This window comes from Anopheles gambiae, chromosome 2, assembly GCF_943734735.2.
Source record: "Anopheles gambiae chromosome 2, idAnoGambNW_F1_1, whole genome shotgun sequence".
Classification (NCBI taxonomy): Eukaryota; Metazoa; Arthropoda; class Insecta; order Diptera; family Culicidae; genus Anopheles; species Anopheles gambiae.
Genome location: NC_064601.1, coordinates 11,496,540 through 11,518,933, shown reverse-complemented (window position 1 = coordinate 11,518,933; position 22,394 = coordinate 11,496,540). Strand labels below are relative to the sequence as shown.

General features: G+C 47.3%; 1 protein-coding gene across 11 annotated transcripts in view; it reads left to right on the top strand.

The window, feature by feature from the left end:
- LOC1281247 (ras-related protein Rap1) overlaps positions 1-22,394 on the top strand; it is a 30,295-nt gene that overhangs the window by 2,538 nt on the left and 5,363 nt on the right. For all 11 annotated transcript variants that reach the window (XM_003435916.2, XM_003435915.2, XM_061642907.1 and 8 more), the window contains one exon: positions 5,687-6,035. In XM_003435916.2, coding sequence (XP_003435964.1) covers positions 5,961-6,035 — 75 coding nt within the window. In that variant the 5' untranslated portion in view covers positions 5,687-5,960. The remainder of the gene's footprint in view (positions 1-5,686; positions 6,036-22,394) is intronic.

The following is a 22,394-nucleotide window of genomic DNA, read 5'->3' as shown; positions in this document are numbered from 1 at the left end:
TTGTCTCACACGATGCCTGGCCAAACAAGCCCCTGGATATGGCATGGGCGGTCTGTGTTTGGCGAATCTGGAATGGGGACGTCTCCCCCCATCGTCAACTGCCGGCATTTCAGAGGCGGATAAGAAGAAGGTCACATCAATGTGCAGCACTCCCCATTCAGCATATTATGATAGTGGTCATGGGCCGTCGGTCATTTAATGGGCTTGGATTCACACTATCATTCACCGTTGAAATGGAGTTGACTGTTCAAGTAGAGACGGAGAACCCCCGAACGCCACGTGATTGGGCAAGTTGGGTGAGCACCAGAGATTGGCGTTATCTGCGAACAGCGAGAAACTACCTCTGATAACGCAATATTGCATGGGTTGTACGCGTTATTGCATACACAAACACGCATACGCACACGACTGCGGCAATTATAGCAAAATGATTCTTAACACATGAATCATTCGATTGCCGTAGTGTGCATTCCTCATATCGGTCATTCCGCTGTGTAATAGGTCATCATAACTCGATGGAAAAATGCGCTTGGAATCCATTTTTTTGGACGTCCCACTTCATCATCCGCTTGGTACATTAATAGTATCAGCGTGGGAGCATATTTAACAAATTCGACCAAAAAAAAGGTTCGCTAGAGTAGTGATTTGAGACTGATTCATAGCAGTGCTTCATACATACATACATATTTGTCCTGCACAAGGGAAAGGCAACGGGACCGTCACGGAAAAGCTTGCTGCCCTTTTGCTGTAATGACGCGCAGGACACGTTGCTTATGAATATTGATGCGTGTTGGGTTGGTCTATTATCCCTTTAAAAGAGGGAGTCGCGGATGAGCCTACTATGAGCGTGTATATCCCCTCCGGGTTTCGAGAGCGCCACTAAACGATGCGGGTCTCTAAGCAAAGGGGCGGATGTGTGCGTACTTTGACCGGATGGGGAGGTGTATGCTTGTGGCATGGTGCCGTTGACATTGGCATAAGCCGACGCTAATTGTAGCTGTTAATTTTGAAGTCAATTTTATACGGGAAACGACCCGATCGGTGCGTCATACATTCTGTGGTGCCCTTTGCTATTAATCACCCTTCCCGTTTCATTGTAGCGTTAAAAGGAGTGCGGCCACGGGAACGTATTTTGGTGCGTAATCCTGCGTGAAGATTGATGATGATGTAATCCCGATTTAGGCATCTAACTCACACAACTCGAAGGACTCTCGATGATGATGCTGGAAAGGGGCAGATAACGGTGCTACTTTGGCCTGCGGAAGTCATCAGTCGCCCGTTGACGAAGGATATCCTTGACCTTCTTCCTTTTGCAATGGCAGTGGACCTGTTGCGCAGAGTGAAGCAAGAAAAGAAAAGGTGCCTCAGGGCTGTTCTTTTGTTGCCAAAGAATGAGCTTATCTCGGCTTCGGTTGGTAGAAGTGCCGCGGGCATAGAGCTTTTGCGGGAAGTTAGATATCGGGCACACGACGCATCTTCCGGTAACCGTCGTCAAACTATGCTCGAGGAGAAATTGCGTGCGTTTCGCTATGTCCTTCGTCTTACTGCAGCTACTAATGACGATATTTTTTGTGTGGTATTTTTGTCAAATCACCAGGAAGTTGTGTAGCTTCCGGGATTGGAGCCATAGGACAGGAATGTCATTCTTTGGCATAGAGGTGTACGATGGAAAGTATACTCACTTTGTACCTTGATCTTCATTTACTCCATGCAATTCTTTGCGGTGTCTATCATCAAATATGAACGATTTAAATTATGAAATGATTTCGTATCATTTGGTTGGTCATGGTATTAATTGAACCTTCCTCTTCATGGAAAATAGGCTTCACTACGGTTCCTGAATACCCCGCATTGACATGACATTTCACTTTCTACCTTTTACACCTTCTCAGGTTGTTTTTAGAAGCGGACGCCAGAGACCGGTCGTACGCGCGATGAGTAAATTAACGTTATCATCTTGGATGAGACAGAAGTACAGGTGTCGTGCACGATAAAAGAAACGGCAAGCGGCGATAAAAATGATTTCGCTGTGGATGAGTTGCTGAGCGCCACCATCATCTGGGAAAATTCGCCTCACCCCCAAAAGAGAAGAACGCTTGCAGAGTTCGTTCTTTTTCCTCGTTGCACGGTTCACGGCGGTGTCGTCTGACCCCCCCAAGTGACAAGAGCCCTTTTGCTTGTCATAATAATGGGCAAAAGTGTGTAACAGCATGGTCGTAACATGGTTCCGGGAAGGAACAATTGCGCCAATCTCACGGGCACAAGCGTTTAAATCATGTGCCAGCCAGGAAAGGGCAGCTAACACGGATACGAGATGATGTGTGTGTGTGTTTTTGTTTGTACGTGACCGTTGGAGGTGGGCTCCACGAGGGATTTTAATCGCAGGAGAGCAGGAGATGACGGGTGGAAACAACGCGCAGCTGCTGCCCACGGACGGGGACCGATTTTATCACAATCCCGGTGTGGTCATATTGCACCGCCGCGTTTCGAGCATGGTGGGAACTTTTTTGTACGATGGCGGTGGCTTGTGTTGCGGCCTGACGGTCAGAAGAAAAACCGACTGTTGCCAGAGCGATTGGATTTAGTGTGTCATGCAGGGTCGTACTAGCTTTTATAGTTTTTGTATGGCTTTTTTACTGTTGTTCAAGCATAAGTATTTTTCATCCATCCAGTTGATTGGCGGAGTGGAATAGTATGTCGATTAATGGGTGTATAAATCTTGCACCCGTTGGTTTTGTTAGCTGACGGAATTATTGACCAAAGCACAGGAGCGTTCTGTTATATATGAGCTACTAAAGCTACTAAATGCCTTCAAATGGACAAATTACTTAATTTCTCAATAACAATGCTTAGAAAGGATAATGAAAATATGCCCGAAAGAGTGTACCGGACTGAGACATCCCGATGAAATCGAATGAGTTTAGCTTTTCAATTGATTGTTTGGTTGTTGAAGATTTCGCTAAAACTAAACTCATAACACATTTTCCTTCCTTTGCTATGTGCATTACTGTGTGTCCATTACATCCAACATTTCATCGATGTCACACCTTCTCTGTGGTGTAACCGCGTAGACGCTGCTTAGGAATGATTAACGATTCCACAAACGAACTTCCGGTGGTGGTCAATTTGATCGACCGATGCAAGAAAAGAGACATTTCCGCCAGTTGTCTCTCTCTCTCTCTCTCTTCCCCTCTCAGTCTCTCTCTATTTCTCTCCCTAACGCTCTGTCTCTCACACACTCATTCTCTCTCTTTTTCTCACTGCTGCACGTCTATCAACTCAACCCTATCATGGGAGATTGTGTGTTGGCTTCACGGGTTTGTAGCATAGACACTTGTTGACGTGCTTTTTTTTAATTAATCACCTGCGTCGATGTGATGCACGTACATGGTGAGTATCGGTATGTGGATGAAGAATGTGTGCGAAACAGACAGACAATTTGGTGTGTGTGTATGTGTGTGTGAGTTAATTTGAGGCTTGCCCGTTCGTGACTCATTTGCATATTGCACAGTGAACAGCAGTACCAACAACATGGTGATCATGATGATTGACAAATGTTTACCGAATTTTCGTTTTTTATGGTTCCGGATAGTTACTCGGTTTTGGGCCCATTTCAACGACTTAGCCTATCATTTTTTACATCCTTATTTAAGTGTTTAGTTGGTGTAACTACCGCAGTAGTTTTACGCAGCAGTCGAGGCCTATTCCATGCTGCAATACAAATGGTATTGATTTTGGAATTGAATCTGTTCTGCACGTCTAAAAACCGGTGGTTGGGGGGAGGTATCATACTAACGCATAAACGATACTGTTTTTTTTTAGTTTTACAGTGTTATTATAACATGTTTTGTCCTTCGCCACACAAACTAGCTAAAAACAGAGCAACTAAAGAGTGGAGGAACTCTTCAAGGGCAATTTCTTCTTATCCTCCCGCGGGCAACAGTGCTTGTTCTGCACACGTTTGCGCATATTTTGTTTGTCCTGTGCTGTTTGTGAGTTGTTTATGCACCGTTTTTTTCCTTCCCCGGTGTTCCCTATTGTTTGTTATGATATCTGGGTACCGGTGGCACAAGCTAAACCCATGCGCATGGTGGTTAGCGTACGTTGTGTAATGATTTTTTTTTACTTTTTTGTCACCAAAAGAAAACACGACCCGGGCGCTGTCTTTTTAATACTGTTCTGCTATACTATGCAGCAAGAGGGGGTCGCGCAAAGTTTTGCCCATTCGATGGTAACGCAAAGCCAAGTGGTGAGCTTACGCGTGTGTGTTTTTGGGGTTCGGTGGCGAAGGTGTTGCTCTATCGCTATTCCTCTGTTTTGTTGTTGTTGTTGTTGTTGTGCACATCGCATGGTAGTGGTACATCAACGTCATGCAATGTATTTGCTCTTTTATACATTGCGATGATCGTCCTAGTATATGATGAGTTTTGGGGAGGGATATTTCGTTCCAGCGTGTACTGTACGAACAAATCAACGGGGATGTTTTCAACGAATGCTTACTCCTCACGCAGCTCTTTTTTTGTGCCTTATAGAACCATGTATGCTTTTTCGTCATTTGTACGTTACTTTGGCCACCGTAATCGCTCAACGTGTACTAAAAACTCCCACCATTTCAGAGGAATTTCATTCCCATTCGCTTCGTTTGTCGCGCTAAAGGGAAGACAAAAACAAGCGTTAGCTTACTGGACACAATTTGTAGCTGAACACCTAAAAAAATGTGGTGAATCTTGCACGGGGGTAGTTAATTTATCCTGAAAAAATCTTTTAATGAACATGTGTAGCACTTGTAATTGAAATTTCACTTAAAATATGACGTAAAATGTAAACCAACCGGCAAGCAAGATGGACAGAGTTCTTTGGAAACAACTTTCCTGTGGTAATGTTGTGAAACAATTTCAATCACATTTTAATTTGTTTATTGTATATGCTGCACACTTGCTGTTGTTGCTTCTATGCGGCTACCTTGAAGCAAACTTTATGAAGGTGAATTAATTTTCTCTCGATTGCATAAAAATTTCCTTACCTGGCTTCTGTTGCGGCTTTGCTGGTTTGGTTGAATAAAAACAAAAATCGACCCACCAGCAAAGGCCCGCACCGATACAGGTGAGGTAATGTTTTACGGAGAAATAAAAAAAAACAACATAACTTTGGCAATGTTTGGAATTATGGGCATTACAACGGCAAGGTGGCTGGGTTTTTTACCGGCGTTTGCCAAACAGTAAAATTGTTTCACACCATCTCACTCTCTCTCTCTCTCTCTCTCTCTATCTTTCTCTCTATTCGCTTTGGTTGCTCAAATTCGCTCGGATAAAGCTGAAATCTGATCGTTTTTTTGTTTCTTTTATCTTCCTCTCCATCAACGGAGCACTTTGACCGTGCGTTTCTTCCTCCCCCCGGCGGGCGTCTAGCTCATTACATTTGTTTTTGTGCTCTTCTGCGCTCTTCTGCGAATTGAGTTCTAACTTGCTCGGGCTCGGTTCTACTGTGGCTCGTGTGCCCTATGACCTTTGGATTTGCATTTAAAAAGCCTCTACTGGGGGCGCTCATAATTCATCCCCCTGTCCTCTAGAAGCGAAAGGAGGAGGCTCCTCCTCGAGGAGAGCGAAGCTCAAACGTGCATAACCATCCAGTAATCATCATTATTTGATCTGACCGTTAATTTGTGTGCTTTCTTCTCTTTTTGCAGATCTTGTTGACTATTCATCTCACACATTCCCTGCCAAAAAAGCATTAGAAGGGCCAGAGTAGGCGAGCTACAGTGCAGTGCCTATAGGAAGAAACGTGCGGGGTTACCACCAGCCGGTATCAAAAGTGTCGTAAACACGCTGACGATAATATAAGAGCACCAACCAGCCTCCTCTCTAACGACGGAATCCTTACCCGTGCCGGTGTATTGTGGTCAGATACAGCAAGAAAAGCCCCAAGTGTCGTCCCCCCAGTGTGTGTTCTCAGTGCTCAAAATGCGTGAATATAAAATCGTCGTGCTTGGTAGCGGAGGTGTCGGCAAATCGGCCCTGACAGTGCAGTTTGTCCAGGTAAGTGAGCGTTTGAATGATCCCCAATAGCGCGCGCGAGCGAACGACCGAGAAGTCGTTCAAGTTCTGTCCACTGTGAAGAGACACAAAAAGTGCCATAGTTGTTGTCTGTGACTGATCGATATGAGATTTGAAGCCAGAACGAGCACGTTTGTTAGATCGAACGACCTGCCGACTATACTACGGGACCGATCTAAGGAATAGTAGATTAGAAGCTGACCCTATATCATTCCAGTGCACACAAGGCAAGGATGTGGAGGAGCCTAGTAAACGGGGGTTTTGCAAAATATTTACCTCCAGCTGTTCAACTCCACTCTCTATCTGTCCTGTCGAATGCCTTTCCGTCGCTTCATCGAATACAGAGAAACCGCTTTGATGGTTACGTATCAGCATCGGGCTCATTAAAAGCTCCCGAAGGCTGTGTCTAACCACCGATCAATGCTCTCGATGAGGCTCGCCCGGTCGCTTCTAACCCTTTAAGCCGTCGCGTATCTCCGGCCGGTGCTGTACTACCTGCTACTCCACACAACCAACCACGACTGCTTGGGTGGCGGATGGTGGTGTACTGTATTTAGTTTGCTCTGTGCTGCTATTTAGAAAATTCCGCTACCATCCACCAACCCACGCCCAGGGGTGGAAAAAGAAGACGAAGCAGAAGAAGAGTACAACCCAACCAACGGTCGGGTTTCGGAAGTGGCTAAAACTTTGATTCGCTGCCAACACAGCACGGAAAGCTCCCGGGAAAATTGTTCGATGCTGCCGTGGATGGTGGTGGTGAGCTATTTGCATGGGAGACGGTCGAGTGCGAGGAAGAAGAGGAGGATGTGGGGAGAGAGGTTTGCACATTTTTGCTGCTACATTGCTGGTGTAACCGGCGGAAGCTGTGGTGGTTAATTTCATGAGCGTCTTCTTATTCTTCCAGTGTTCCAGTCGAAAGGATACACGTGACAAATCCGGGTTGTGCTTGTGGAGCCCTTTCCGCGAGGTTCTCCGGGTTCCTGCTGGGGAGCCTGCACAAGGACGATCACATTGAAGAGCGAGAGAGACCAGTGACATTCTGCGTTGTTTGTGTGGATGCGTGAGCGTGTATTGTTATACAAACACTCACACAGATAAACACGTAGGAAAGTTTAACCTCCCATATGTACTCGACAACCGCTGCTGCTGCCCGTCAATACATGGGTTGCATTACCATTTTTTTTGTGCAGATAATGTTTTCCTCGCAGTATGTGCTTCACATTCGCACATTAAGCCACTAACTACCGAGCTCTGAATGTTCGTCATTTTGGGGGAAAAGGGGCAAGATTTTGAGCCAGGAGGCAATGGCTGAAAGTTTCCAGTTCCCGTGGGAAATGGTGGAACACAGAACCATCCGTGGAACGGTACTTATTTGCATTTGGCAACAAACTCAGGTCGCACCATCGCTCGCCAGTTTGTTTGAGCAAAACTTTTGACAGCAAAATTCTAATTTCGAAATGAATTGCTGAGCAGATGAAAAATGTCACCGCTGCTGTGTGTTGTGTAAATATCGTGAAGGTGGAAATGGGCGAAGGCAAAACAAAAAGATGTGACCCACTCTCTGTGTGCGGGCACACTTTTGAAAGGATCACTTGATTTGGTTTATTTACTATTCTGCAGGAAAAGGGCTCCTTCATTTGGCCATCCATAGCATCGCTGAATGTGTGCAGAAGAACGAGGAAAAGACAATAACCCGCAACACACTCACCAGCAGCAGCAGCAGCAATAATCAACATTCTTTTGCCGTAATCCAATTCAACGAAAAAGCTCTTCTACACAATCTCTTTAAAATAGTTCACAGAGTTGCGCAGCAGTAGATAAAGAGAAAGGACAAGACAGGCAGGACAATGGGGAGGGGAGGCTGCACTCTTTGACCGAAGGGAGTGCAGAACTGTAGTAGCAGTGTGAGGCTCGGGCCCGAGAAAGTACATCATAATAATGCACAACACAGCGTGCTGGGAGGGAGAGAGGAGAGAGGGGTAAGGCGGTGGGAAATGATGGCTGCTTTTCCGTGATTTCAGCACCATTATTCAGTGCACGCGAATTCACTGCTGCCTGTCACTGGGCAAACACGGGCAAGGATTGTTGTTAAGCAATGGCCAAAGAGACGTGAAATCCTTCTCTCCCGCCCTCCCGAGTGTAGCAGCAGCAATGTAAAGACGCCATATTTCTTTCATAAGACACATCTTTCAGCCCTCAGCACACCCCCCTCCGCCTGCCAGTGGTCTGTGCCATCCAGTGTGCACACAAAACTTGCCTTGACTTTGCAACTAGCGGATGGAAGGCGAGCCTGGAAATTCCCTTGGGAAGATTGTACACACACACACACACACACATACACACACAAAATGACTGAACATGGAGAAAAAGGAAAAGTTCGCGTTGTGTTTTTGTTCTGCTAACTATTCTCGTTTTAGTGATGTTGCCGTGCTGGTGCTGTATGATGTGATGGAGTTTTCTTTCGCGCCCGTTTTCCTGCTTTTTGCACACGTCTGTCTCAACGCGATGTGGCTTTATGCTGCTGCTGCCGCGCGCCCTGCATTATGTGTTCTGGTTTGGAAACCATCCATTTGCAACTCGACTTAATAGTTCAGTTCCTGGGCACTTGTTTTGCTCCTCCTCGCTCCTGGTGACACTCTGTCGCTTGTCTCTGTGTACTGTGTGCTCTCTGTTACTTCTGCTCTAACCCTTACATACTTAATGTTGTACTGTTTCGGTTTCACACAAGTCATCTTGTTCGCTCCGGTGACTTGTGGAGCGAATAGTTAAGGCGAGAGAAGAGGTGATTCGTTCTTCGCCAGTGTGCTGTTGGGCACACAAAAACTGTAAGACGATAACACGCTTTTAGCGGTCTAAATGACTAAAAAATCGCTATTACTCTCAATGTAAAGTGTTGATCCGCTTGGGTGTGAAATTGTCGTTTGTTTGGAGGCGATTGCTTGCACACACAAAAAGAGAGAGAGAAAAAAAAACTTTACCACCAGATGACTCATCTCACGCGTCCATCGCTTTGCGAGCGTTATGAAAGAGCTTGTTCTAATTTGTCTGTGTACTTTGCCAAATATTTAAGACGGACAAACATCGCTATCAGACGCAGCTAATGAACACTGAACTAAAGCAGTTATGGAGTCGCAGTGGCTTGCATTGAATTGTATTGAGTGTTGCCGGATCTTTGAAGGTGAACACACACATACACACAATCGTGAAATTAAGTACATCTATTACTGATTCGTTGCTCTTCTTGCTCTTTCTTTTCAAAGTTGATCTACAAATACTATCGCTTGCCAACAACGTCCTCGAATTTAGTCATTATAAAAATCATTTATTACCCTTCAATAATACTATTTACCTGCAGCTTATCTGTCGGTCCTTCTGATCTGCTTGCCTCGCTTACGACCACGAGCCGCTGTAAGCCGCAAATCAAACAGCAAAAGGGATTTACTCTCCAAGCGGCAGGGGACAGCGGCAGCCCTTCTTAGCGCCGAGTAGCTGCCGCTCGCTACTGTTATCGTAATTAATACACGCTTTAGCACCCGTCAATGTTTATTATGCAAACAAAATCCGCTTGCCACGTTTCCGTTTTTCCCGCAGCATCCTTCCCTTTAACGATTGAAACCCGTGTGTGTGTGAGGAAGAAAACTTTGCATATGGGGGATGGCGTCCTTTGAGATATTCCCGAGCTGAGTGAGCTCGCAGGAGGAAGCAGAGCTGCCCCACCGGAACAAACGGAAACGAGCGCACACAAGCGCCTCCCTCATCCGGCTCTCGGAAAGAGGATGATGGTCCTCGAGAGATACATCTCTAATGTCAAAATGAGCCCCAGAGAGAGAGAGAGAGAGAGAGAGAGAGAGAGAGAGAGAGAGAGAGAGAGAGAGAGAGAGAGAGAGAGAGAGAGAGAGAGAGAGAGAGAGAGAGAGAGAGAGAGAGAGAGAGAGAGAGAGAGAGAGAGAGAGAGAGAGAGAGAGAGAGAGAGAGAGAGAGAGAGAGAGAGAGAGAGAGAGAGAGAGAGAGAGAGATGCGATACTTCTAAAAAGGAATAAAAGAAGGAAAAGCGATAGTCTTCTGGTATGGGGACAGACGATTGGACGGACGAAGATTCGATGCTAGCTGACGACGAACGGGGGTGTAGAAGGAGATCGACCTGTTGCGCCATACTCTGCAGTCGTGTGCTAAGCTGAAGGTATGGCCCCCATTCCTACACGGTTGTGTGGCGTGAAAGAATCTACGCGTTCGCGCGAAAGAGCAAGCATGAGCTGGGAAAACAAATGAAGACGTTTGGCAAATAGACACGAACGCCTTCCCTTTCCCTTTTGGTGTGGTGTGGTCGATAAAGCGCAGTAATATTGGGGAAAAAAGGGCATCGTTTGTGCTCGGTGCTCTTGTCTCATCCGGGCTCGAGTTTCATCGTCCTTCGGCATTAGGAGCAGGCAACACAACAACAATACCAGCAAACGAGCCCCGGGCAGTGGAACGACTGTGTGTGTGGGTGGTGTGGTAATGCGATCTGAAATTAGAATTATTTATAATACAAATTCATCTTGGTTGTGAGTGTGTCCTTCTGAGCGACACGAGGGCCGCGTGTGCCATGCAATGATGATTTTCGGTCACCGTGGAGAAAATTGCAAAGGAAAAGAAAAGTGGTTGCGTTGCGTGGGTGGAAGCAGTGCGGGGCCCAGTATCGGAAACTGAACCCACCACGACCGCTCGTCAGCTAAGCAGCTTGTGTGTAACAACATGAAAGATGCGGAAAATGAATTGCCAAATTGCGCCGGAAAGCAAACGAGTCGAACGATGAGAGCCCCTCGCCATGGAAATGTGTGTGTGTGTGAATGGAAGGAAAAAAAAATACAATTGACATTAGCACGCGGGAGTGTTATTTACCGTTTAAGATCCTCCATGCGTGAGCTGCCTGATAATGCATGCTGCTACCTGGGAAGAAGAGCATCGCCGACGACGACAATGACGGGTCGATTTGTTTGTTTGGTGTGTTGCTCTGAAGCATAAAATTGTGTGTCGGCCGGTTTTTTTTGAGGGGTGAGGGGCACGTTTCCCATCCATCCACGCGTGACTTCCATCGATCCGTGTGTGCGTTGTTATCTTGTAGCCCGCAGCAAAGCCATTGGCAACAACCACACCCACATTGCCCCGTCGGTGTGCTTTATAAGCTTTCCTTCACCTTCCAAAAGTTGCTTTACAGTCGAACGAAGCGACCCCTGCTTGTGGGGGATGGATGGATCCCGCTCCTTCCGTTTTCCCGCGACTGCTTTTGATTGCAATCGAAAGGTAAAGGTCAAGCGAGAGTGGTTGAACGCCAACTCACATCAGTGGATGGTCCATCCGCGGAGGTAGTAGGCTGGAGGGAAACCAGAACCAGGACAACCCGGAAAAAGGAAGTCGGCAAAGTGGTAGGATGCTGCTTTTAGTAAGAATTATCAGTGTTTGGAGGTTGGGTCAATTTTCCTGAGAATTGGGAACATCCCGGGGGTGGCGAAGGAATTGTGTGGGTGTGTTTGTGTGTGGGAAGCGATGGCACACAGTCCTAGGGACTTGGTGTGACTGGCAGGATCCTCGGTGTTTGTGGTACGTGTGATGGAAAACCAAATGGGACGACACAACAGGACGCCCTTCTATAGTGGAAGAGCACAACATCACTTCCTTGGGACGTTTTTGCTACTCCTTTTAAAACATTGAAAAAAAAACCCACCAAAGCTCTTCAGTCCATTTGTGAATAGAATGAAAAAAACAAACATTGTAACCCACGCAAAACTTCTCTTGGAGTCTCATGGGGCGTGCGGTAGCAGCAAAGAACCTGGTGGTAACATTTTCGAGTGTGCAACTTATGTGGTCCTTCAAATCCCATTTTCAAAGGTAAATGGTGGTCAGCCTAATATATGTATGTTTGTTGAGGGGTGTGAATGTGATTTCATTTATTAATTTATTAGTTTTTTGAAGCGATTCCAGTAGCTACATCCGAAGGAGAAGATAATGATCGAGCTTTTAATTAGTTTAATGTGTCCAACAGTGTGAAATATGTTTAAAAAACCCTTCTCTTTATCATTTCATTTATGGATTTGTTGATGTTTCACAATTTACCTTTAGCGGTATTTACTGAGTGCGAATGATAATGAATGGCGCACGGTACGGCGCCGGTACGGTTGATTCGAAGCGCTACTCTCATCTAAGTGAAAGTAATTAATTACCCTTTTTGATGAGCTATACGGCTATACCGTGCACTTGTGTAGAAACGAATCGCGGTTCATCAGCAAATAATTGATTGTTTTATCTATTGATGTTTATGGAGCTGGTTCATCTCATAAATCATTGTTAGTGAAATGAACCGTGGCGGGCTACTCGGTAATTTCCTGTACCTATAACCTATAAAATTATCATCACAGGGCATGCACACACACGCATCGATTTTTCGCCTCAAACCCTTGAAAAATAAACCAAGAAACGAACACAAAAACACTCGTTTCCTTTGCACTCTGCTATCGGAAGTGGGCAGCATTCTTACATTCGCACGTTCGCTCCAGTAGGCAGTAGGTCGTGCTAGTAGCAAGATTTAAAAGACAAAAAAATGCTCCAAAAGGGGAGAGAAGGAAAGCGAAACCAAATCTATTGAACTGTTCGGTCTGTGTCGCGGTGGTGTCGGTGGCGGTCGTATGTCCTTTTCTGGCGCTTGGGGATGTAGCAGGTAGTTGCGTCATCTCTGTGGTATTTTTTCGTCATCATCGACATTTCCGGAGCGTGCTTTTGTGTGTGTGGTCTTTGAGTTTGGAATCGGCTGGGCTGCTCTAACAAAACGCAACACCCACAAATGTGTGCTCTATTTCGTTGTTTGTTGATTTTTACTCTTCCGGGGGGGACAACACACCCGGGGCTTGTGGCGGGGGTTGTTGGTGGTGGTGGATTTGGGGAAATCTCGTTTGAAAAAGGTGTTCTTGTGCTGTGTGCACAAAGAATCAAACGCTTCGTTTTGCTCGCCCTCGTACCCATCGCGCGCAATGGAGGGCGTTGATGTTTAATGCAAAGCCAAAGGATTTTCGGGATCCGTTTAAAAGGATATTCTGTGTGCTGGTGTGTGGTGCAGCAGGTGTCTGTCAGCCTTTCGGTCCACCAACTGTGTATATGGCGCCCCATCAAGCGGCTTTGTGTGGGCTGACGGAGTGTGAAATTTGCATCGATTTTGACGGATGTGTTGGAAGGGATAGACGCGACGCGTAAGTCGTAAAGGGACACAGACGACTGTCACACAATTGTTATCATTGTTACCCTTTCACCCCATGCGTACAAATCCGGGGCCACGTCTGTGTCGAGTCTTTACACGAATAAATCCGTTTTTAGATGGCCGTTTCTATTGGATTTTTACACAGAAAAAAAACATTCTCTGCGACATCAATTGCGATGGCGAATGTACAGTTTGGCAAGATCCAAACTCGTTTGTGCAATGTTCAATTACTCTGTGCGACAAATTACAACTTTTGAACTGTTGGGGTTAAATTAAAAGCACCTCATTCGTCATTGAGCGTTCGGCACAGCAGTTTAGGTCCTGTTGGCGAAGCAGTTATGTTCTCCGCGAAAACGTTCGATGTCTTTTCGACATTTGTAGAGACCGCCGCCGCCCCCCTTTTGCCAACCTTGTGTTACGTACGTCGGTAAACTATTGTTTATTCTTCCGAGCACGGTTCGGTGCTACCTCCGTCAGCAGGGACTGGCCGCACACCATCTGCCGGAATTGAGGCCAAACGGTTGAATGACGCCCGCGCCCTGCCCCCGGGGGAGGCAGTAACGTTTCCGTCAAACGCTCTCTGTGCTGCCCGACGTATTTGTACGCGAGATGACTTTACCCTTCCCCTTTCCCCCACCAACACCCTCCCAGAAGGCCCAAACCAGCAGCACATATTTGTATTGGTTCGACAAATGGTTTGTTGGGCCACCACCATCTTGTCCCTGCTGGCCACCGTGTTGCTGTTGCTCCACCTCACGTACGCTCCACTCCTACGCTTCTACCGAGCCTCAGTGGGGTCGCCGGTTCCGGTGCGATGAGCAGCGCAAGTCGTCAGTTACACTCAACCCAAAAGCCGGTGCCGGAGGGTCGCCCGCTCATTGCGATGTGTTTTGATTGACTCTCTCTCTCTGTCTATCTGGTGCTGACTGGCGGTGATGATGGTTTACGTTGTTGCTTCGGTGTCTTACAGGAGCGATCCGGTTCAAATCATAACTTGCTATCGGTGATGGGAAGACTCCTTCTAGGAAAGACGCGCCACAGTTAAGCAGGCGTCAGTTCAGCATGCTTGTGTCAGTTCCATTTGTCGTCAATATCAACGGCGAGGGTAACGCGCGCACACTGCACCAGCAGGTATGTGAAGGTGGTGACGTCTACACGCACAACATTCTGCTCTGGTGCGTCATCCGCACATACATCCGGGGTGGAAGGGACACACACACTATGCCACAACCCTTCCGTCCAGGCGCGGCGCACTACTGCCATTCACGAATAGTGCTGCGGCGGCTGCTACCGTGCGAACGCAATTGCTCTGCAAAGCACGCACACACACACGACGAAGGGAGAGGGAAGTTTTGGTGGGACAGAGACAGAGACAACGGAGCCCCATCCTCGGACCAGACAGTCGTAAAAGAGTGCAGAGAATGTGGGAAGAAGGGGGTGAGAAAACTCACTCTGCGGCATATGGTTGGCTTCATCGTAATCGATAGATTTATTGGTTGTCGTTGGTCGTCGTCGTCGCCATCGTAGCGGGGATGCGGAATCGGGGGCTGTGTCCTGTCACGACAGCCGCCCCAAACGGTAATTGCTCATCAGCAGAGCAGCTTGCTTCTGTTTTGTGTCGGTTGCGCCAACAACTGCAGGCACTGGGGCGGCGGTACACATTACATCAACACACACATATATGCGCGGACGTATCTTGCCGGGAGGAGGGACGGTAGGAAACAACCCGGACGCGCGTCTAGTAGCTGCAGCAGCAGCAGCAGCTGCTGGCCTGCCTCCGTGTTGTGTCGAACTCTGTGTTGGTCTCGGACGGGAAAAAGTTGAGCGAACTTGTCCCACCTTTCTCGGTTCTTGGTGTGTGCGGTAAAAGGGAAAGCATTTACTACGAGCGATGAGCTCCTGTCACGGAAGCTGTGCAGTTAGGCAGAGAGAACGAGGAGGGAAACACACACACACACACCTAGAAACATACTAAGCAATGTCCTGCGGCATCGAAGTAACGAGCACACAGGAGGACGACGGTTTGTCACCGTTTTCTTTTTCCTCCACCTCATCTAATAGGCAAGGGCGGCCCCATGCCACCATCACCGGGGAATGGTTCCAAGTGTGAGCTATGTTTAACAGTGTGGTGCTGTGTGTGTTTGTGGGGGATGCCGTAATGGATAGATGTAGGTCACCCCGGTGGCATCTCGCATGAGCGAACAAACGAACAAACGACCGCTGTGCAAAGGCGCGCGTATGTGTGTGTGTCGCCCGTGAGAACGAACCGGATGAGCAGTGTTTTGGGGGGGATCCCTTGGCCCTTCGTTGTTGTTGTCGTTGTTGTTGTGTGGTCAGAGCTTATGTGTGGTGCGATGTATTGTGCGAGAGGAGCCTCCTCTCCAACAACATATCCTGATAGCGGCGTGATATAAACACGAAGACGATGCATCGTTCTTTGAGCAATCGAACATTTTGGTGGTCGTTCCTGTTTAACTGCTGTTTCCAAGGTTGGCTTTTGCTGGGTGATGTGAAGTTTATGCAGTAGGCGATGCAGCAGCAGCTCACAGCCAGCCAGCCGGGTACATTTGGTTGTAAAAGACTTGAGGAAACTGGGTACCAGGCGCCGATGTTTCTTATTCCTGGAATGCGAGCAGCGAGCAAACTGTGGAGATTTGTTACACTACAGTCACGAAATCAAAGAAGCCTGATATCGGATGGTGAGTTCAGAAGGGGGAGCGAAATCCTGAGAAGAGATTTCAGCTAAACTTTGGGCAGCGTAGGCAAAGTCTTCCAAGAACTTAACGATTTTAAGGAAACTTCTTCTGCTAGTTTACCTCTTAAAGAGCTGGACTTAGACCGCGGTCTCCTTGAATGCTTCTGTGGAGGGGAGCGACAATACCTGCTGCCCTTTGACCTTTGAACAGTTTTTTTAATTTAAATTTTCCGCGAACTAGCTCTCCCTCACACGTACCTTAAATCGGATCATATGCTGCGAAAGTTACCGAATTCTTCGTGTACCTACACAGTGTAAACGTTTGCTGGCTGGGATTTATTAGCACAATTTGTTCTGTGTTACGCTTATCAAGCGCGCGCGTGTGTGTGTGTGTGTGTGTGTGTGTGTGTGTGTGTGTTGTGGCGACTGTTTTCCTTTGCAGCAGTCCTGTCCCCCTGCCCATGCCAGGGGTAACAGTGATATTTGCTTTATCTTGTCCGCCCCGGGTTGGCGTCACGTATTGTAACCGGCGCGTACAATCACTGTCTGCTGCCAAACCGCCCACCCACCTACTCCACAATGGTGTGGGAGGAGATGAATGTGTGTGTGTGTATGTGCTTGCGCACCGTATCAACATCATATGGCTCGTCCGTGGGTATTTGGTCATGTGCGCGCGGGGCTCGCACATACGTGGGAAGAAGACCGTGTACGTACATTTGGCTGTGATTGATTTTTTTGTGTGTTCTGCTGGTGCTTCCCCCGGTTGTTTGTTCTTCTGCGATTTTTGTGGGGTTATTATTTTTTTTCTTCTTCTCTCGCTTCAAACGAATATTGCACTCACCCAACAATCCCCACCCCGTTCGTGTACGTCAGCTCAGACGTCAGCTGATTTTGGCAATCCATTACCCAACCATATGTTGCGCGTCGATGGTGGTGTACTGCATTCGCTTTGACCTTTGCGCATCACTTTGTATTGATGTTAGAAAGTTTTGTTTTGTCTGTTGTTGTAAGAGAAAGGAGTGGGGAGGGGGCGATCCTAGGCCAAACTACTCGAGAGAAAGAGAGATAACACGCTGCAACATAGATAAATGTCCATACTTTTCGTGATTAAAGCCAACGATTACTTTATCTGCTGAGTGTGTGGGGGAGAGTTTTAAACCCCCGTCACTACATGTCCTTTACAGCCTTATCGATTGCCCTTATCATCATCGCCATAGCGACAGCTCTAAACCCAAGCGTGTGCCACGCCAGAATGCTGTTTTACATCGTCATTATTTTATCATAATCGATCCGATCACTTGCAGCAGGTGAAGCAGCAGCAGCAGCAGCAGCGGCGGCATCAGTCAACTCGATTAAATGCAATCCCCGCTTCCCCCCTTTCTGACCTACCAAGAGAGGATGGAAGTGGGGGGAGAGCTTTGGTGTAGCGTAGCAACCGATTTAATGATTTTGTCATTCAAACCTACAACCGCCCCATTCCCGAAGAGAAGGAGAAGGGTGACATGGTGAAGCCATGCTTTGCTAGTTAGCATAAAATACACCCACCCAACTCCCCCTGAAATGGGTGAAACATTTCGCCAACGCACACACACACACACATATACACGCACATACAATTTCGGCTTTTTGTTCGGTTCGGGCGCTCCACACAACAGCGCACAGCAGACAACGCACACACACACACACACACAGGGTAGTGGGTTATTTGCATCGAGGTGCCTCTAGAAAAGACACAGGAAGTCGTAGGCGCATTTGAATATCAATTTGATGGAAACCGTAGCGCCGCCGTGTGTACCTGGCTTCAGGCGGCGCTTCCCATCCCGGAGTATAGGGGGCGGTAAGGGGAGGAGGAAGGGAAGAAGTTCAATGTGCAGAATGCTAATGCCGCCGGTGGTTTCGGTTCGGCTGTGTTTTGGACCTTCTCCCGTTGGTGCATAAAAGGGAGGAGGGGAGATGGGTGGATCAGGGGGTGTAGAGAAAACTGATCCAATGAATATTTACTTTACAATCCCCGGGACGAGATTTAGCACACATCTACGTGCCATGTGTGTGTGTGTATGTGTCGTGTTATCAATATACCTCCCACCATTTGGCCCCGGCAAAGGCTGGCGTCAATTGGAGAATGATGACAATAAGCTGACGAAGCAGCTGGCCAACCACGGACACCGTGTGGCACTGTGTATGTGGGTGTGTGATCCAAATTGTGAATCTAAACAGAACTACTTAATTTAACGTTCACGCCTGCCTAACCACTACACACGGCAACTACAGGCCAACCAGTGCAGAAAGAGAAGCGAACGGTCGGTGGAGAGGCAAATAGTGGCAATATTTGGGTGGGGTTTGGGTGGAGGAGAGCTGGCCTGTGAATAGGTTAGTTGTTTAAACAGTGAAGAGCCAGAGGTTCGTTTCCGTTGCTGCCTATAAGCTGATGGAGATTAAACCTACGCACACAAACACACATATACAAGTGTGCCGCTCGAAGGCTCTCTGTAGGTTAGCAGGTTTCGTCCTACAACTGACGCATCTTGTCAAGGCAATCATCCATCCAGAGCAGGGCACAGAGGTGGGTGCACATCAACATCAACAACAATTTTAGCTTTTTGTAGGACCAGCGTTTGTTGATCGAATTTGAATGAATGGATTCTGGTCGGAATATAGAGGATTTGTAGAAGATGAGGCTTCGTTCGAGCTTACCGGTTTTTGGAATGTGTGTAATGGACAAGCTTACCAAACAAGAACTCCGTACTCAAAAGGCTCTCGGACAGGGGGAAATAAGTCCGTTCCAAAAACTATGTACATTGGTCAGCTGCGGATTTTTGTTTTTCTTTTCGGACAACTTTGCCCGATTATCTGTTCATATTTTCCCGAATAAACTTTCGATCTTTGGGATACGAGCGATTAGCGAGTGGGATACGAGCAGGGATTTACTACCAATTGCAATAACTTCCTGCCAGTTACACATGGCGCGGACGAGAAACAGTGCAACGCGCGACGCAAAGGTTTATTTGATTGTGCAATGTAGGTGTGTTTCCACCGAGGTGTATGTGTCCCACATCTACACTGCACACTCGCCTGGTCACATTTTGCGTGAGTGGGACGTGTATCACATCGCCCACCGAACAAGTGAGAGATTGAGCTAGTTTTAGGCCACGGTATTAGAATAGAACCAACACCAACACGATGGAAAGCAGGTGTATCAACAACGTACCCAAAACTGCAATAAACGAACAACTGGTTGGGATTGGGATTACATCGCTGCAGGTCGAGTTCTGTAATGTTTACCCATCGGGAATATATTGGATTGATTAAAGTGCCTTTCGGAACACTTGCTTTGAGTTAATAAATCCATTCAAAGATAGACAGACGTCGTATCTGGTCCTCAACAAACTCTCAACATCAACTGACAAACTTCAGTATCTAATCCTTATCCAAAATCCGTAATTCCAATGACACTCTCTCTCTCTCTCTCTCTCTCTCTCTCTCTCTCTCTCTCTCTGTCTCTCTCTTTCTCTCTCTCTCTCTCTCTCTGTCTCTCTCTTTCTCTCTCTCTCTCTCTCTCGCTCTCACTATTTAACTTATGATTGAATCGTGACGGTTCCCTATTCTATACCATCCTGCCTAATTGGCTCGCATGCACGATTTATTCTGCGCTTCTGCCAGGTCTTCAGCGCCGCCAAGCTCACTCCGACAGCAGCTAGTACAAGTCGGGTTGGTTGGTGGAAAAAGAAGGCAAGAGGCATATAAATGAATCACTGATGTATGTGAATTCTCTGCTCCGGCGTGATGTGTTGGTGGCGGTATGTGGCCGCGCCCCCCCGGCGGGTTCATGACTCTCCCAGGATCATGCAGTAGCAGCAGCAACATTCCTTAGCAATCAGTTAGTCACCGTGTCGCTGATTGCATCCTTTTTTTTTGCGTTGTAATGCAATTTCAAACCTTGATTACGAAACACCATTTTCGTGAGTTCGTTCGGTTGGGTGGGTGAGTGGGGAAAACCCGGGGAAAACAGGACGTGCCCACTCCTCGTGTATCATCGTTTTTTTTTTCTCTCTCTCTCCTACTTTGGAATTCAATTTCGGCCGCCAATCCATCGGGAGGTTCACATTCGTTCATCGATCCCATTTTGCAAAAGCCTATTACACCGGTGTAACGGTGTTCAATGCGTTCCGCCTCATCCCCCCAGTTTACATGCTCACTTAATTTAACGGGGTCTTTTTATGTTTTGTGTTTTCAAGTTGTTCTTCTTTTGTGTGTGTGTGTTTTTTTGTTGTTGTTGGTCTGCTCCTTCCGATTTAGAAAGGGAAAGCAAACACACCCACCCTCCACGATGGTGTTGTGTACTACAAATTGGTATTGATTTTTGCGAGCTTCAAGCGTACTCCTTGGTTTGCAAAATCCGTTCCAATGGAGGTCCAAACAAGTATAGTTTCAAAGTAGTGGGGAAAGTTTTCTTTTTTTCATCGTAACGAACTTCATCGGCCGTTCATCTGCCGAATATTGGCGGCCTCTTCATTCGTTCGTTGTTTTAGTACTGCTGCTGCTGCTGGTGCTCTGCATTTGGATCATTATTGGGTAGTCCATTGCATTAATTAATCGCCTGACGGTTGCCCCTTTCATGCACACAAGGTTTGCAAGTCGGCGGGGTTTTGCGTTCGTTCGTTCTGGTGGCGTTCGAATTTGGCTTTGAGGGTAATGTTTAATCATCACTCAACACGCATACACATACGAGCCACAGGCGTCTTCCATCTTTCACAGTGCGCTTCTCCTAACCGGTTGCCTCAGCAGGGCACATCAAGATTCCTCCTTCTCGGTTCGCCTCCTTAAACCATGTGTAACTAATCTTGGATGTGGAAATCGTATCTACGTTAACGCGAATGTGGAGGTATTTCCTCCAGGTTCGCCAACATGCCTGTACAGTGAATCTGCCACTACAAAGCAATTCAATATCGTATCTCTCTGTCCCAGTAGTTTGTCAGAGAAAAGTCACCTACTGTTTGTTTGTTAAAGCAGCAGACATACACTGCATTGCATTGGCCGACTAACAACATTGTTTTGGAAGTTAATCGTCGGCTTGGTTTATATGCACTCACTTCACTCGCGCAGCCATGCCGAAATGTATGGACTGTTTGGATACTAAACAGGGCCGCGGGGCAGTTCATTAAAAATGCCTCTCGGGTTTGGTTAATGACTTGTAAAAGGGCGAGCATTTGAAACACACACACACACACACACACACACACACAGTTTGTTGCTCCCTTTTCTCGTACCTGATGCATTGCGTTCCACCGCTCCTCCAAGACAAATGGTGTGATCTCTTCCTGTTGCATATGCGCATGTTTACAACAAACACACCAGTGTGATGTGCATGATTGAACCTCCCCCTCGCTTCCCTTCTGTGCACTTTTACTTGCGCCTACCAAATGCAACGGCTATTTAATAGCTTAAGTAAACGAAATATTCAACGACCCCCGATCGGTTTCTCTTCGGTTGGCTGAGAAGAAGAGTGTCTTCGCCCCGACCCTGTGGGGTGGTGGTGGTGGGTTGATGCGTGTTTCAATGTGATTTCACCGCCCAGATAGAGTAGAGTTCAATGTAATGGCCGACCTGGGGAGGGATTTTAAGTAAATATTCTTCAAATACACACACACACACACGTCTAGCTCGAGGGTCTGGCTTATGTTTCGGATTCGGTTTGGAAAGACAAGCGCGGCGGCTACTACTACGCCCCGCGCTCGATCGAGTACCACCATCATCGGCCGCCGGAACTAGGGCAAACCGCTCGTTCTATTATACAGACAAATTGATTCTAACCATTAATGCCCTGCTTCCTGCTGCCTCACATTCACACACACACGTAGTTAGTCGTGTGTAGCGTAGTCTAAATCCCGGGCGCCTCGGTCCTCGGCGGTCTGCCCTGATGGTTATGCCCTTTCGTGTGCAAGACCATCAAAAGACGCGTTGCAGTCAATAACCTAACCCCCGATAGTGATGTTCCGATACGTGTGTGTGTGTGTTGTTGATAAAAGGGAGCGAGCGCGCGCGCGAAGAAATAGGGCCCCGTGGAATGCCCGTGGAATGCTACTTCTATGATGGCGCAAAGGGAAACAGAAAGTGAGTGGAACGAGTGAGAAAAGAAGAAGCATGATGCAATAGCCAGGTCCTATCCATACCAGGTTAGCAGCGCATGTACCTAGAGACACTGCCCTGTCATACCCACCCCTTTCTCTCTTCCTTTTTGGGTCTCTCTCCGCCCTTAATGCCCAACCACTTGACACCACCGATGGTGCCTGCGCGTGTGTACCGATGGATACGATAAATTTAATCTATTTTCCATTATTTATTCATTCATCGCAGATGGGTGGATATGTGATGCGATGTTGTTTACCCCCCGGTGGTGGCCGTCCGCTGGGAACCCTGG